We start from the raw sequence: 15,828 nt of genomic DNA on the forward strand, positions 1-15,828 counted from the left end.
AAAAAAAAAAAAAAAAAAAAAAAGCAAAGCAATCTTTGCTATTTTAAAAAATGGACCAAGCAGACATTGTTTTTTTTTTTTTTTTTTTTTTAATTATTATTTATTTATTTATTTATTTATTTTATTTTATTTATTTTTTACCGGATGTGGCTCTGTTTATGCATTCCTTTCATGTTACACATGAATAAACATTGGTATATAAATAACTTTGTTTTGTAAAGTGCTGACAATGATGACGGCCACACTCACACACACACTCACACACACACGCGCGCGCGCACACGCCTACGCACATGCACACACACGCAAACACACACGCACGCAGCGCGCGCGTCTTTCAAATACGCCCAACTTGATCGATTCATCGAAGTTTCGATTAGTCGATTATGTCCCGCGCATCTGAACGACATTTAGTTATATAGCCTGATTAGTTATATTCGAGAACAAGTCACTGCAGCAGTTGATTTACTGGAGCTCATGTGGCACACAGCTGTCTGTTACTGAGTCCTCACACTGTATTATGATCACTCTGTCCCTTTATTTATCTGATAAATAGCATGTGATTTTCTCCACAGAGCAGGTTCTACAGAAATGTGGGGCGGGGATACTGCTGAAGAGGAAGACGAGAACACGAAGGGAGACAGAAAGGGGTAGGAGGGGGGACACAGAGGAACTGCAGCTCAGCACAAGATGGCTACGGTTCCCTTCAGCTCGAATCCTGGTAAGTGGCTACATAAACATTACCCTCCTCAATATGTGCGCATGACTGACACACACACACACACACCTGGCACTGCCTATGTGCACTTCCTCTACCTTTGGGGGTTGTACCTTTGCATGCTGTGTCTCAGAGGAGGTGTACTGTTTTTGCGATCACTGGGGCTCTAGCATTCAAAAGGGTTCTTTGCTGTGTCCCACTGGGGGAACCTGATAACAGAGGGTTTCTATTTCACAAAAGGTTCTGAGTAGAACACATTTAGAAAGCTAGAATCATTAACCATTTAAAGAACCCTTGAAAAACCTTCTTCTGAGACTGTAGTTATAATCTGTTCAAATGTTTTTTTAAAAATGTATCAGCAGGTTTGATATCCTTTCATTATTCACTCTTGGGCAAAAAATCCAAGGTCTTGTATTGAGACTGAACTGTACAGCACTGATTAATCATGTGCAGAGAATTTACTTAGTTGAACTGAGTACTGTAGTCTATGCTACACACATTCATCCAAATATCAGAGATACATTTACCTGCCACTTTAATAGGAACACTATTTACATCTGCTCATTCATGCTTATCAGCCAATGATGTGGCAACAGCACAATGGATAAAATTACGCAGATACAGGTCAAGAGCTTCATTCAGCTTAATGTTCACATCATACATGGGAATAGGAAAAAATGTGATCTCAGTGCCTTGAGAGAGCTCAGAGGAGAATGCTCCAACTGGTTTGAGATGGCAGGAAGGCTACGTTAAGTAAATAACCACTCTTTACAGCTGTTGTGAGCAGAAAAGCATGTCAGAACACATAACAAGCCGAACCTTGAGGCAAATGGGCTATAACAGCAGAAGACCACATTGGGTTCCACTCCTGCCAGCCAAGAACAAGGAATCTGAGGCTATAGTATATACAGAATCATCAAAACTGGGTACTAGAAGATTGGAAAAAGGCCAGGCAATGTTCCTGAGCTCTTCTGTGTAAACTTTAGAGAATGCTGTGTGTGAAATTACCAGGAGAACAGAAGTTTCTAAAATACTCAAACCAGCCCTTCAGGCACCAACAACCATGCCACGGTCAAAGTCACTGAGATCACATTACTGTAAGAGATGACAGAGCATAATATTACACATCAGCCTGCATTGGCACAAGCTGTAAAAGCATCGAAATCAATGGAAGTGATTTTTTTGCGATATAGTGTGCTTTTATGTTGTCTTCTGAAAGATCCTGGTATCAGTCAGTGTGCCAGCATTTAGTGTGAACGCACAACAATAAAATGTGCACTTTCACCTGTTACTACTTTCTCTTTTTACTACCCCACCCCTTATCTGATGGACAGCTAAGAACCATCTGCTATTTGGAAAAACCATGAATGCTTAGATTTTTGAAGTATGGAAATATGGACAAAAGTATGTGAACACCTGACCATTACACTCATACGGGGGCCTTCTCCAAACTGTTACCACAAGCACACAATTGTCTAGAATGTCTTTGTATGCTGTAGAATTAAGAATTCCCATTTACTGGAACTAAGGGGCCCAAACTTGTTCCAGCATGATAATGCCCCTGAGCACAAATAGAGGTCCATAAAAATATGTTTTATCAAGGTTGGAGTGGAAGAACTCGAGTGGTATTCACAGAGCCCTGACCTCAACTCCACTGAACCCCTTTGGGACGAACTGGAACGCAAACTGCATGCCAGGCCTTCTCATCCGACATCGGTGCCTGACCTCACTAATGCTCATGTGGCTGAATGGGCACAAATCCCCACAGTCATGCTCCAAAATCTAGTGGAGAGCCTTCCCAGAAGAGTGCAGATTATTATAACAGCAAAGGGGGACTAAACCTATAACAAGCACATAAGCGTGTGACTGGTCAGTTGTCCACATTCTTTTGGCAATGTAGTGTTCTTTTGATGAAGCATAAACCTTGAATAAGTCTAAAATCAGACACTTTCCTTGATCATGGAATCAAATTAATCGGCTTTGTTTTCTTTTGACATTTCCTTATGATAGATTCCAGAACAACCACCTCTTGCAAGACCACTTGAATATTGTTAGACTGCATATTTTTTCTGTGGAGATTTCTTTGGGAAATTATGGCAGCTTTTAGCTTGATGGATGATATAGCTAATTGGTATACTAGATAATATAATGCCATTTCTGCCATCTCTGTGTCTTTATACGGTTGTCCCCTTGGATTGTATTCTATCTCACTTGCTTTGAATAAAACCTGCCACATGTGGTTTGGTTTCTGCTTTCCATTCACTTACATTACTGAACTTTGCTCCCTTTGTTGTTTCCTTTTCCATTGCTCTCTGTAGAGTCACCCTGTTTGCCAAAGAGGCATATCCTTTTGCTGGGGTATCGTGGCTCTGGCAAGACCTCATCTTGCATCACCATTACTGGCCAAGAGGATCTACAGGCCAGACCGCACACAGAAGAGCCTGTTCTCTGCACAACGACATTTGGCAGCAGGCTCCTTCTAGTGGTTGACACTCCTGGATGGAACATGGATAATGGAGATGCAGCAGGAGAAAAGCTGGACAGCCAGAACTCCACAATGGCCCATATCAGGCACCTGTGTTATCCAGGCATCCATGCCGTGCTGCTGGTGGTCCCAATCGGAGAGCCGTTCACTGAGCACCACAGGAATGGCATGGTGGATCGTGTGGAGGCAGCCGGGACAGATGTGTGGAAATTCTCTATAGTATTGTTCACCAAGGCAGACAGGCTCTGGGGCAATGGCGTAGAAGAGTTTATCACAGAAGGTGGAAAGGCACTTCAGAGACTCGTGGAGAGATGTGGGAACCGATACCATGCTCTGGACAACACCTGCACTGACAACAGCACACAGGTTAATGAGCTTCTGCAAAAGTTGGAAGAGATGGTGAAGGAGAATGAGGGATCCTTCTTTGCAATGGATGAGAGGATTGAGACACCTTCAAGCGAATGGATGTTGCAAGGAGAAGTGGGAGAGCGAATGATCACAGGTGATACAGAGATGACATCACCGATGTTTAGATCACCACCACGAGGTGAGTTCTTCTCACAGTTCTCTGTTTTATGTCTATGGTTAAGCTGTAATATTTATGATTTCTGACCCCTTGCTCTGGCAATACAGGAGCCACCTAAAAACTACACTTTACACTTTTTTCAGCTAAAGCAGCACTCGGGCCAAAGATGAAAAAATTCATCCAGCATAAAAGTTAATTCACCGAAGGGGATGTGAAAGGCAGGCATTTCTTCCTTTTGCTTTCCGCCAACTTTATCTAGGTGAAGTTTGACCTGTGAATTGTTGTGTGCTGTTAACACGGAGCTGTCTTATTTTTCCCCAATTTGTTCACCTGCCAATTCTCCCCTGCCACCCAGCTCTCCCCTCTCACTCAACAGCTTCCTCAGAGAAACATGAAGTCAGCCTAGTGCATTTTTTTGAACTGCTGCTCATGCTGCATCACAAGGCAGCATAACACACTCAGAGGAAAGCATTATCTCCCCCCTTCCACATACATGAGCCCACAGATGCCCACGGTTGGCTAGTATCACTGTGATTGACAGGAGATTATGCCAATTCCCTTGCCTCCTAGTGATAGATGTCGTCGGGATTCTAACTTGCAATCTCCTGATATTTCTGTTGTGCCACTCAGGAGTGCTTTCTGCTTAACTTTTGTACTAAGGCTATGGGGCTAATATTGCTAACAAGATAAGAAGTGTGGCCAAAGTTTGAAGGTGAAATTTTACTAGCCTTTTAAATGAAAGGCTAAGCTCTTGTTGCAGTGTGGTTTACAGTTTAAACAGAATTCTACAACAGTTTCTCTTTCAGAGAGGGTTCCATGTAAAGTTCCCTTAGGTAACTAAAACCTTTAACTCTGAGGAACTTTTAAGAAACCCTTTTTGATTCATATAATTCATCCTGTCTCACACTGTCCTGCTAACACTTGTATTTGTCTGTTTTGTGTTTTTTATTTTCCTCGATTTCTCTCTATTTGTCTCTCTAATCTCTTGATCTCAGAGTTGCGCATGTTATTAGTGGGATGGCAAGGTTCAGGCAAAAGTTCAGCAGGAAACGTGATCTTGGGTGGACGCAAGTTTGAATCAGGGTGTCATACTGAAGTCTCCTTGCGCCGTCAGGCCCATGTTTATGGGCGCCGTGTGACAATAGTGGACACACCAGGCTGGGACTGGTTTTCTGTCCATTGCACGCCTCGTCACGTCAGAAAGGAAATCAAACGAGGGGCAGGGCTACTTCACCCTGGCCCACACGCTCTCCTACTGGTCATTCCCGTCATTTCAACCCTCACTTCCAGGAAGAGACGAGCCCTTGAGAGTCACCTGGAGATGTTTGGCGAGGATGCCTCTCTCCACACCATGGTACTGTTCTCTTGTGGTGACTGGCTGGGCTGCACGCCGATCGAGGAGCAGCTCCAAAGGGATGGTGGGCAATTGTTGAGTCTGTTGGAGCACTGCCTGAACTACTACCATGTGCTGGATAGCACCAATGCAAAGAGAGGTCAAGAACAGGTTGGTGAGCTTCTACTTAAAGTGGAAGAAATGGTGGCACAGAATGAAGAACAGCCATTCTTACCTGTCAAATGTGAGTACTTTTGACTTCTTGAATAATATAATTTTCATATTGCAAATGAGTGTTTAGTAGATAGATACTGCATAATACTCAATAAAGTAGTAATGCACCGAAATGGCTAGTGTCTAATGGAAAAAAAATATTAATTACTCTTAGTTAAATTTGGCTTTTGCATATCATCTTCCACTGCCCAATGTAAGATTTCATTAGGAAAAGCAATTACTTAGAAAAATTTATACCGCAGTGCTCAAAAGGTGTTGAGTAACTTTCTTTTTTTTTAATTGTTTAATTTTATTATTATTATTATTATTATTATAAATAATCCAAGGGCGTATTTTTTTTGGCTTCACCACCACCCTCCCATTTTTGGGGGTCGCCACATTTGAATGAGTTACAGGTTTATGTAACACCTGATGTTTGGTATAATCTGTGATATATTACAAATAATGTGTGTTACATTCTAGACATTTGTGAATTGTGTGTGTGTGTGTGTGTGTGTGTGTGTGTGCATCCTCCACCCCCTCATTTACTGACGTCCCCCATCAACCTCCAGTGACCAGAAAAAAACAGAAAGGAAAGACAAACAAATAGAAAGAAGGAAAAGACAAGAAAATAGAAAAAACACAACACCAAAAAAAGAATAAAAATTAATAATAAGAACAAAGATGATATGATGATTTAAAGAGGTGTTGATTAATTTTCAATAACAGCAGCTCTGAAAGTAGTTCAGGCTGCAAGACAAATCACAGGATTATATTAATGCGCTCATTCATTTCTATATCTAACACAAGGATTTGTATGGCAGTTGCTCCACATTATTAACTCGAATACTGTTAATAAACAGGTTTAAAATATGCTGTTATTCAACTGATTTTCTGTGAGGATACGTTTATGTAACATTTATGGAAGGAGTCTCCAGTCTCAGCGCTTTGTAACAGTGGCTACTTATTTGTAAAAGTTTGTGACCTGTGTCATAGTTTGCTAGCCCTTTCAGCGTGTTTATTTTTTACAAAATAGCCTGGCAGGAGCGTTCTTGTTATTGAGAAACAGCGTTTGACAAATTATTTATAACCATTTTTTGGCTGAAGGTCATTAAATAGCAGGAGAATAGTAGAAACAGTGCCAGTATTTTAACCTATGTTTTAATTCACTATCGATTATTAACTTTTGGTGCATTCCTACTGCATAAGGTTTGATTTGTTTGCATACAGCTATATACTGTAGAGCTATATACTGCTTTTTCTTCCTATTTTGCAGTGTATGAAGAACAGGATGATGAAGCGTCATGTGAGAAATGCACTCTGCAGTGAGAAACCAAATGAACAGCCCTGTTGAAACACAAATTTATACACTTTTCAGTGATTACCTGATAAAGAGTTTACTTTCATATTCAGGTTAGAGTTATTTTGCATTAAGAATATGGTTAGCATAACAACTGCTGCAATTACTCAGAAAAGTACAAAACTATGTGAATTTAAAGACAGGGTCAATAAAATTGTCGTAACAGTTTATGAAGATACTTGAATTAGGATGGGTGAGGTACATCCACATGAACCTTTTTTTTATAATAATAATAATACTGTCATTGTTACTTATATATAGTGCTTTATTTTTCTGTATCTTAAGTGTATATAATCATGAAACAAGGTGCATGTTTTGGCAGTTTACTGACAAAATGCTGCATCATTATCATTGTCTTACAGTATATGCTCTATTAATAGAAAAGTTTCAAAATGAATTTTGTGAAGTATTGCACTGTTTGTAATTTCAATCGAAAGTGTCATTATTATCAAAAATAGTGGTAAAGCATATGTTGGTGAACATATTGCTACTGTGACAGCTCGGCTCAGAAACTGAATATATAGTAGCACAATAATCAGTATCAGGGCATTGTGTGCCTCCCAGCGATCATCAGTGTTAGTCTTAGTTCGGCAGTTATCCAGCCCAAAATACAGCACTTATATTTATGTGTCAAACCTAATAACATTTTGCTACTGCATATTTTGCACGTACTATTTTGAAAGTAATAAAGTTCAAGTTTTAAAAAGGGCCCAAATTGTATGTTTCATATTTTTATTCCGGTCATTTGTTGTAGTACATTATCAATAGTGCATCTGTAGCTAAGATAAAGCTGCTTATACCACAACACTGCTGGCTGCAACATTCTGATTGAGCAGAAGGTTTTGAATAATTTACTATAACAGCAGCTCTGACAGCAGCTCCAACTGCAAGGTTTATATTAATCATTCTAATACATTACTCTCCAGTATCTGCGCTTTGTGACAGACAGGGGTAAAGCTTTAACTTCAGGGAGCTTTCAAGCTGCATTTTTTATCATATCAACTTTAAGAGTAAGAAAAAAAGAGAGTCTGCTGAGGAAAAGACAGCTGCAAATGATAACAGGAACTTCTTTTACAGACATTCAACAACATTAAAGGTTAAATATATATGAATAAAAAAGTATGACATCATTCATTAATTAATAATCAATTGTAATCATTGGAAATTGCTGACATACAGTCCCCTCCAAAAGTATTGGAATGGCAAGGCCAACGCTTTTGTTTTTGCTATAGACCGAAGACATTTGAGTTTGTGATCAAAAGATGAATATATCAGCTTTCAGCTCCTGATATTTACATCTAGATCTACATCTTTGTGTTAAACAAATTAGAAAATGGCACCTATTGTTTGAACCCACCCATTTATCTAGTGATCAAAAATATTGGAACATGTGACTGACAGATGTTTCTTGTTGCCCAGGTATGCCCTGTTAGATTGATTGTTTATACATTTAATAGTTCTGAATGTCTACTCTTGGTTTGAGCCCTGTGTTTTGCCTGTGAAGACTGCATTTGTTATAAAAAAGGATAAACCAACATGAAGACCAGTGAGCTGTCTATGGGAAAAAAAGCAAGCAGTTTTAATGTTTGGGCCATTGCAGTGGCTACTATACAGGAATTAGACACTTCAGAATTTTTCTTGAAAAATCACACTACCTCGTCGTTGTGTATTTTTCTATAATAGCATGCCCAGTTGTGTTTTATTCCTTACCCACCAATCAGTATTTATTCTGAATTGTGATTATTTTGAATACAGTTTGGGTATGGGGAGTGACTGTAGAGTTGTGCACAGTTTGTGTTATACTGTACAACACCTCCTAAACAGACACAGGTGTTGGAGTTGAAAATTTGGGGTGGGTATGAAAACTTTGTCAGAGGAAACTAATGTGGGAACAAAATTTCCGTTATTTTATGAATGACTGAATATGACTTCTACAGTAACCTTTCAGTTAATCCTGCACTGTAATGTGACTCATTTAAAAGCAGGTCAAGAATTCAAAATGAGCTGTAATTGCAGCTAGCCAGTAGGATATGTGGTGGGTGGGAATGTGTGTGTTTAAACTCTGCAAGCAAAAAGTTTCCACTATATTGGAAGCTTATATTCTAGTGTTTACTGGGGTTACCAAGTAAACCACAATGTAAGCACAATGTCTTTAGGCACTTGTTACAGAATCTGAATCTACCAAACAGATCATGCTTAGTTAAACTTGATATCTATCATGAGCGGGCAATCATATATTAACGTGTTTACACAAATTAAAATTTTGATAACTCACTATTATCCACTCATGTAAACAAACAAAATTCATTATACACAAGCTTGTATAATTTAGCATAGATAACCATGGGTCCAAGCAAGAGTAAACTTTTGAAGATATCAAACATGTTTTGCAGCAACAGAACATCACTACGCATCAGCCTAGAAATGGAGAATTCAATTCAAGCTTTTTCAAAAAGTACAATAATTAATTGTTTTAAAAAAATGAGCCACAAACAAAAAAGAGACTTTTTTAACTCCTCATTTAACAAAACCTGTTGGCTCTTTTTCACAACAGCATTTTCATAATGCACTTATTTAAGGGCACTGAAGGATACACACTTCCAAACAGAGATACTAACTCAGTTTGAAGAGCACTGATGTATTTAACAAAGATTCATTCCTCTTAAACTTTATCATCTTATAGAATTCATTTACAGCATACATTACATTCACCGAATGTGCACACGCTTGCATCATTATCCAAAGCTGTTAGCATCAATTCGGGCCACATTTAATTAGTTTCTCTACAAAGTCAACTTCAGTGCAAGTGTCACTCTGTCACACTCTGAGAAAAGGTGAAGCTTGTGGAATCTTGTTGTAGAATGCAAGAAGAAAGCTTGTACTGAAGCTAATTTCATTGAAACAGCAGTAGCCTGTATGTTGGAATGAAAATTTCTTTTACAGAGCAAAGTCAAATTTCTATCTTTATATATGCAGGAGTTATCAAGCAATCTATAGTGTAACATAAATGTGAAGTTAGCTGTTAGAGTAGACAGTGAGAGTTGTGCCATTCTGTTACATCTCAAAGAATCATGATATACAAAAATATAAGTGCAGATTTTAGGAATTGTGGGCATAACTGGAGGCGTGGTGATAGGTGAGGTTTGTAAAATGAATCAGACAGCAAGCCCATTTTATATGTCTGTAAAAAATTATATACATTGAACAAAATACACCCATATGAAATAGCACTCAAGCTCATGTCTATCTCCTCTCAGGCAAAGGGGTGATGGGCCACAACTGCTATACTAAAACTAATTTATTAAAGCTATTTTGTTATTTGGTTTTTGCCATGCCGTGTGAAAAACCATGAGGCCCTGAGCATCTCTGTCTTTTTTCTGGCTGACTGTACTCATGGTCCGGCCCTGAAGTAGTCTTGCTCTGTCTGCCCACCGTCAGCCGTCGCCTTCCACCAAGCTTGGGCTTCCTCCTGGTCACTGCTGTAGGCTGGGCAGTAATGGCAAGTCCAGCACACTGAGAACCCCTTCGCATAGTTTTAGCCCTTTTCTTCATTAGGAGACAGCTGTAGCGACCAAAGGCGTGCATGGCTGACGCTAGCTTGACAGGGTTGTGCTGGACCCGTTCAATTCCCTTGATAAAGTCCTGTGTTGCAGACCACACACTCGGCTGTTTCTCAATAATGTCACACAGATCAGATAAGCACGACTTCAGCTTGTCTGTGGGATTGTCCTCCTCTGAAACTGAAAATGAAACTACCTTGATTAACAGACTCAACAAAACATTTAGACAATAACAGTCCTTTTATACTTGCTTAAATATCTGACCTTCTGTGGTGACAATCTCGTGCTCCATGATGCATGTCTGTCCAGTCGGATCAGCTGCTACCCAGGTTGTGGTTGTATCTTGGGTGGGGAGAATGGAAGAGGATGGACTGGCTTCTCTGAGAGACTTAGAAACTTGGTGGTACAGCCTGTAAAAAGGTAACATTAACACTTATAATAGTTAATAATCTCCATTTACCAAAGATGTAATAGACTAATAGACTTAGCTAGACTGTAAATTGAACAATTAGTAACATTTAAGTTGTGGACTGACTAGTATGTGAACTAACAGTAAAGCAGCAAATGGCATAAGCAACTCCCTGCATTCACAGACCTTAATGAATTACTGCCCACAGTCATAAACAAGCCAACATTCTTAAATGTAATCTATAAATAAAAAGATTTTATAATTTGTTTTTGTTGCTTTACACACAATGTTAGTTGGAAGATGCAAGTTGTTACCAGTTCAAAACATTTACCTGTAGCAAAACTGAATGTCAGGGCAGATGGATCGGTCTGCTGATGCATACGCATAATCCTCTCCAAGCTCGAGCTGGAGGTCGTATTTTAAAACGTCCAGAGCTGTGGATGGCGAATGACCTGCTTCAAACAGCTTCTTTAACTTTTGTATGGCTTCTGGTCCAACGTCTTTGTACCTCAATGCATCCGGTACGTGCAAGTTATGATTGTGCTCATTGGTGATGTGTACGAGTGTCGGGAAAGCTGGCATGTGAGGATCTGTGCTCCTGAACAGACATGACATAAAAAATTAATTCTTCATAGTGTACAGCAGCAACAGTGTGATTTGGGGGTTTAACACTGGAATACGTACCGACACTGCCTTCCATTGCTGCCCTGTGGGCGATGGAGAGTTATGCTCATCTTTGCAGGGCAGTTTGTGTTTTTGGTCCTTCTCCCAGATGGTTCCATGGTGTTCCTTGGTTTTGTGTTGTGGTGGCATCTATAGTCCACCTGGGTAACACATATGTAATATCAATAGTAAGATATCGTTACATCTCAGAGACGTTAAAAAAAATCCCTGTGACTATTACAAGGTCATCTTTAACAAATGGGCCGTCCCAATCATCTTTTCTAATCAGAACACATTACATTACCTACTGTGGAAATTCCACATTATTCTGAACAGTCTGCAGATACAACACGCACTTACCACATATGCTCCTAGCTAAAGCTGGGCAATATGGCCAAAAATGTTACCACGATAAACTTTTCTATATCGATCGATCTCGCTAATTACCACAAAACAGTATTTCATAACACTGACACAGTTTTTAAAGAATAGCCTTCTAAATAATGCAGACTGAATAAACCAAATGTTTATTACTGTTTAAAATGATATTTTAAAAACTATTTAAAATATTACTTTTATGCCATTTTCCTGCTTCTATGGATTTATTTTAGAACTATTTCACCGACATCTAGACTCACAGAAGAACAATGATTTGACACTGTATAGATTACTGAATAGAAGAAGGATAGATTGACCCTGTTTTGTTTTTAAGTAAAACACTTACAATATACTGGACAGACTGAGAATTATTTATTTTGACTTTTTTTTTTTTAAATTAATATATTTCTGACTTAAAAAATAAATACATAAAAAATCTTAACCTTTAGTCTTAAACTTCTGTGAATGGATGGAATATTATCACCATGATTACGTTACTTTCCACTGAACTGATCAGGCCCAGTTATGTAGCCTAATATAAGACTTGGCCTGATGACTTTTAGCAAACCCGGGTACTGGTTTACACAATATAATATTACATACAATATAATATAATGTTAGCTAGCTTGATAGTGTCCCTAAAAGCCTAATTATGTTATGGCTAATTTTTTCTAGCAGTAAATCATATTTACATTTGGGACCATATTCCTTCTCACATTTAGACTTACTTCAACACTCTCATGGTTGAACCTGCGTTGGAAGAACTTTAAGAACCATGCGACTGAGTCTCATAACTAGGAGAACGACAATGTGCAATCACAGGCACAGTGTGTCTGTCATTCTCTCCCCCATAATACTGATTCTGAGAGAAATTCTGAGCTTCTTTGCTCATTTGTGTGAAACTACTTTTAGTGTATTCACTATTATGTTAATCTTGTTACTGTGAAGACTCAGCGTATGCATGGAACGATGTGTATGAAAATACAGGACAAATTAATTATGTATTTTTCAATATTTCAATATGCTGCTGGCAAAATGGCCAGCAACATATTCTGCATTTTGGGCTTAAATGCACTTCTGGCCTTTCTCTGGAACAACGTCATCAAGGGCAGATGACCCACCTTAGTCTTCACTATGGCTCTCAGGCCTCTCACTACTAGCCATCTTTCCGTAGCTTGCTACTGTTGTTGTTTAGAAGTGATTCCCTTAAGTGGGTGTGAAGTCAGCATGCAGTCTGATTGGCTGTTGCGCTGGCTTCATGCCAACCCTACATGCTGCGTAATCAGCTTGCACCACTTGGCTATTTCAGGCAGTTAGACAGCAAAATAGAAACTATAGTTTATTGAAATTGAATACCCTCAGCTTATCATTGCTATCATGGAAAACCTTATTGCAATACAAATCAAGAGGGTTTTATGGCCCAGCAATCCACCTAGCATTACAACGAAGGGCAAACACACCTTAAAAATAACTCTTTGTCCCTTAGGTGGTCTGGTTCGATCAATCCTCCAGGTGATGGTCGAGTCTTTCACCCACTGTTGTACTTCTTCAACGGTAGAGATAGTCATTCTTAGAGTGGCAGAAAAATCTATATGGTCCTGAGTCTGCCTTATGGTCTTGTAGTCACAGATGTGATATTCATGATTACATGGAAGCCAGTCCTAATGAAGACAACCATCATTAGTTACATAACTCCAACATTCCAGCTCTTGATCAGTCAAGCTGTCAGTCTGTACTACTACAACAACAACTCATTTTCTAAAAGCAAGACTTACTTTTAATGCCGCGTACAATGAGAGGTTAATCTCTGGACTGACGCAGTGAAAACGCTCCTTATTTGACATTCGAGGTTTAAGTTTGCCCGAGGCAGGGTTTTGGCGTTCCAGCCTGTGAAGGATACACACAAGATTTCAACCACACAACTACAAACACCACTGTATACTACCATCAGTCAAACATTTACAGCTTTCCATCACTCTGACTGTAAAAGTAATTACGCTTGTGGAAAAAAATGTGAGCTATAATATGCAAATTGTATTGCTTTTCAGATGTGACATGCAGGAAACATGCCACACTGAAAAGCCAAACCTTCACTGCATTATTCTAACATTACTTTTAGTTTTAGTAGTAATTTTGAAAAGCACAATGATTAAGGGTTCAAACAATGTAGTAAAATGAAGAAACAATTAACAGGCTTTCATTGATATGAACAGCAAAGCATCCTGGGAACTGACGCTTTCAGGCTCTTCGATTAGAAATCACACCCATGAGTACGGCTTAGGGCTGTGAGTGGACAGTGATTGCGTTTCAGTGTTGCAGGATTCCAACACATTGATGAAAGTGATTTGCAATGAAACACAAGGTCAGCATTTGATTCTTCATAAACAAAACTTAATTTATTATTATTATTATTATTACAGAGTGTGACATAAGGAGAACACGAAGGTTTTGCTTTTCAGTGTAGCATGCTCTTTGCATGTAAATAATGAAAAGCAATGCAGTTTGTGTCCTGAATTTCATGCTTTAGTCTTGCACAATGTGTCCTCCACAGTGTTGGGGGATGGAGTAGATCATGAAGACATCTCTGGCTGTATATTTGGAAATTGGCCAGAGTACACATGTCATCTTGGCATATCTTTGGTGTATGGGGAAAAGTGTATGGCGTTCACAGAGCTGTGTGCTGTGTAAAGCATTTCAAACACAGCCTGTGTTCACACCACCTTCTGTTTCCACACAGATACAGGTTGTTGCTTTCAAGAGGCAAAGGGGGGCTTTACGGTAATGAAAGGTCTAGCCAGGTGGCCACTGGAATCATGCTGGTCCTCGGGTTTGTGTACTTTCGGTACTGTGGCGATGGCGGCCATGAAGCCGACAACACAAACTGCGCAGATTGCATCATAACACTGTCTCGGAAAACTCATTCAAAGTTTCCCCCCCTCTCCACGCCATAAAGTCTACCAAAGCTACAAGAGGGAACACGGAAAGCCATGTGAAACATAATTAATAGCGTTAACTATCCATAAAGTCACATGAAGAGGAACTGATTCAGAACCGAAACGAGGCTCCAAACCCAGCTAACTGAGCTAGCTTGCTAACCTGGTGACGTTATAAATCCTACTTTAAGAAATGATTCATAAATATATTCGTATGCACCGAGTCCTGATAAATATATCAGACAGAATTATAACATAGAAGCACTTAATATTAAGAAATTAATGAATTATTTGGGAGCAAACCGAGGAAATATACCCAGCTAGCGAGACTGCTAGCTAACCAGGCCTACTACTCGGCTAGATAAGATTAATCACCTAAATTACTTTTCAAACTTTTAAACCACAAAACAAGACAAAATAATACAATAAATAATAAAGTATACTTACACCATCTTGCTGTGTATATAGGGCGCTAGTGTTAACTGCTGTTATCCTCGGGTCGAGTTTGCTGTTTTTAGCTAAAGCTCAAAACATTCACACGGCCATTCCTCCCAGCAGCACACAGAAGAGTTACCGGTGTAACGAAAATCGCTGACTCTGTGAAAAGTCCACGCGCATGCGCAGAGATGCATGGTACTCTCTTACAATCTCGCCTAAATTGTTGACACTTTCGCGATATACTTTAAATATTTAATTTATCTACTGTATGTGAAGAATTTATCCAGCGCTAGATGAACTGGAACATTAAAATAAGTCCAGATTTCTAATTGTTTTATAAAGAGTTTAATACCCTGAAACTGGACAGTTAAAGATTAGAATTAAAGATTAAAGATTAAAGATTTTTTTTTTTTTTTTTTTTAATTCTTCAACTGTTGAGATTGATGAGTGAGAAAGGACAAAAGTTAAGCAATGTAGAAATGCTGTAAGTTGAAATGATACTTATAAATAGTTATTTATAAACAATAAAATAAAAAAACATGACTGAGTAATATATTTCTGCATTATTTAACCTTTGCCCTTTCTCACTCATCTGGCAGCTGAGGGAGCGGGGCATGAGTTGTAATTATATAATACAACCCCGCCCTCTTGTGGTCAGACCGTGTTACTACAGCCATGACGCTATCTTCTGTTTATTCATTTTTACTCTATATAAATGTAATTTAAAAAAAATTAAAAATAAAACTGAATCGTATGGGTTCCTGGATAAAAGAAATACCTTGTCAGATTTATTCGATGATAATTCAATCAAA

General features: G+C 39.0%; 2 protein-coding genes across 2 annotated transcripts; one reads left to right on the top strand and one right to left on the bottom strand.

Annotated features, from left to right (window-relative positions):
- The first annotated feature begins 274 nt into the window (after positions 1-274).
- si:dkey-110g7.8 (GTPase IMAP family member 8) lies at positions 275-7,338 on the top strand. The gene is made up of 4 exons (XM_026916102.3): positions 275-721; positions 3,037-3,750; positions 4,725-5,306; positions 6,552-7,338. The coding sequence occupies exons 1-4, from the start codon at positions 691-693 to the stop codon at positions 6,602-6,604; spliced, it is 1,380 nt and encodes a 459-aa protein (XP_026771903.3). The 5' UTR covers positions 275-690; the 3' UTR covers positions 6,605-7,338.
- Positions 7,339-8,191: 853 nt separating this feature from the next.
- LOC113528600 (uncharacterized) lies at positions 8,192-15,199 on the bottom strand. The gene is made up of 7 exons (XM_034310057.2): positions 15,026-15,199; positions 13,421-13,532; positions 13,106-13,306; positions 11,289-11,428; positions 10,936-11,202; positions 10,460-10,605; positions 8,192-10,375 (listed from the first exon to the last, which is right to left on the bottom strand). The coding sequence occupies exons 1-7, from the start codon at positions 15,028-15,030 to the stop codon at positions 9,951-9,953; spliced, it is 1,296 nt and encodes a 431-aa protein (XP_034165948.1). The 5' UTR covers positions 15,031-15,199; the 3' UTR covers positions 8,192-9,950.
- Positions 15,200-15,828: the final 629 nt, after the last annotated feature.

The sequence above is a fragment of the Pangasianodon hypophthalmus genome, chromosome 13 (genome assembly GCF_027358585.1).
Source record: "Pangasianodon hypophthalmus isolate fPanHyp1 chromosome 13, fPanHyp1.pri, whole genome shotgun sequence".
NCBI classification, from domain to species: Eukaryota; Metazoa; Chordata; class Actinopteri; order Siluriformes; family Pangasiidae; genus Pangasianodon; species Pangasianodon hypophthalmus.

What these genes read in the sequence shown, in the direction of transcription:
- si:dkey-110g7.8 (XM_026916102.3), top strand. Translation starts at nt 691, where the DNA reads ATGGCTACGGTTCCCTTCAGCTCGAATCCTG. An exon ending in TCCCTTCAGCTCGAATCCTG is followed by an intron (nt 722 to 3,036) that starts GTAAGTGGCTAC and finishes TGCTCTCTGTAG; the next exon opens with AGTCACCCTGTTTGCCAAAG. An exon ending in GCCATTCTTACCTGTCAAAT is followed by an intron (nt 5,307 to 6,551) that starts GTGAGTACTTTT and finishes CCTATTTTGCAG; the next exon opens with TGTATGAAGAACAGGATGAT.
- LOC113528600 (XM_034310057.2), bottom strand. An exon ending in AGCAATGGAAGGCAGTGTCG is followed by an intron (nt 11,203 to 11,288) that starts GTACGTATTCCA and finishes ATGTCTGTTCAG; the next exon opens with GAGCACAGATCCTCACATGC. An exon ending in CGAGATTGTCACCACAGAAG is followed by an intron (nt 10,376 to 10,459) that starts GTCAGATATTTA and finishes TTTCATTTTCAG; the next exon opens with TTTCAGAGGAGGACAATCCC.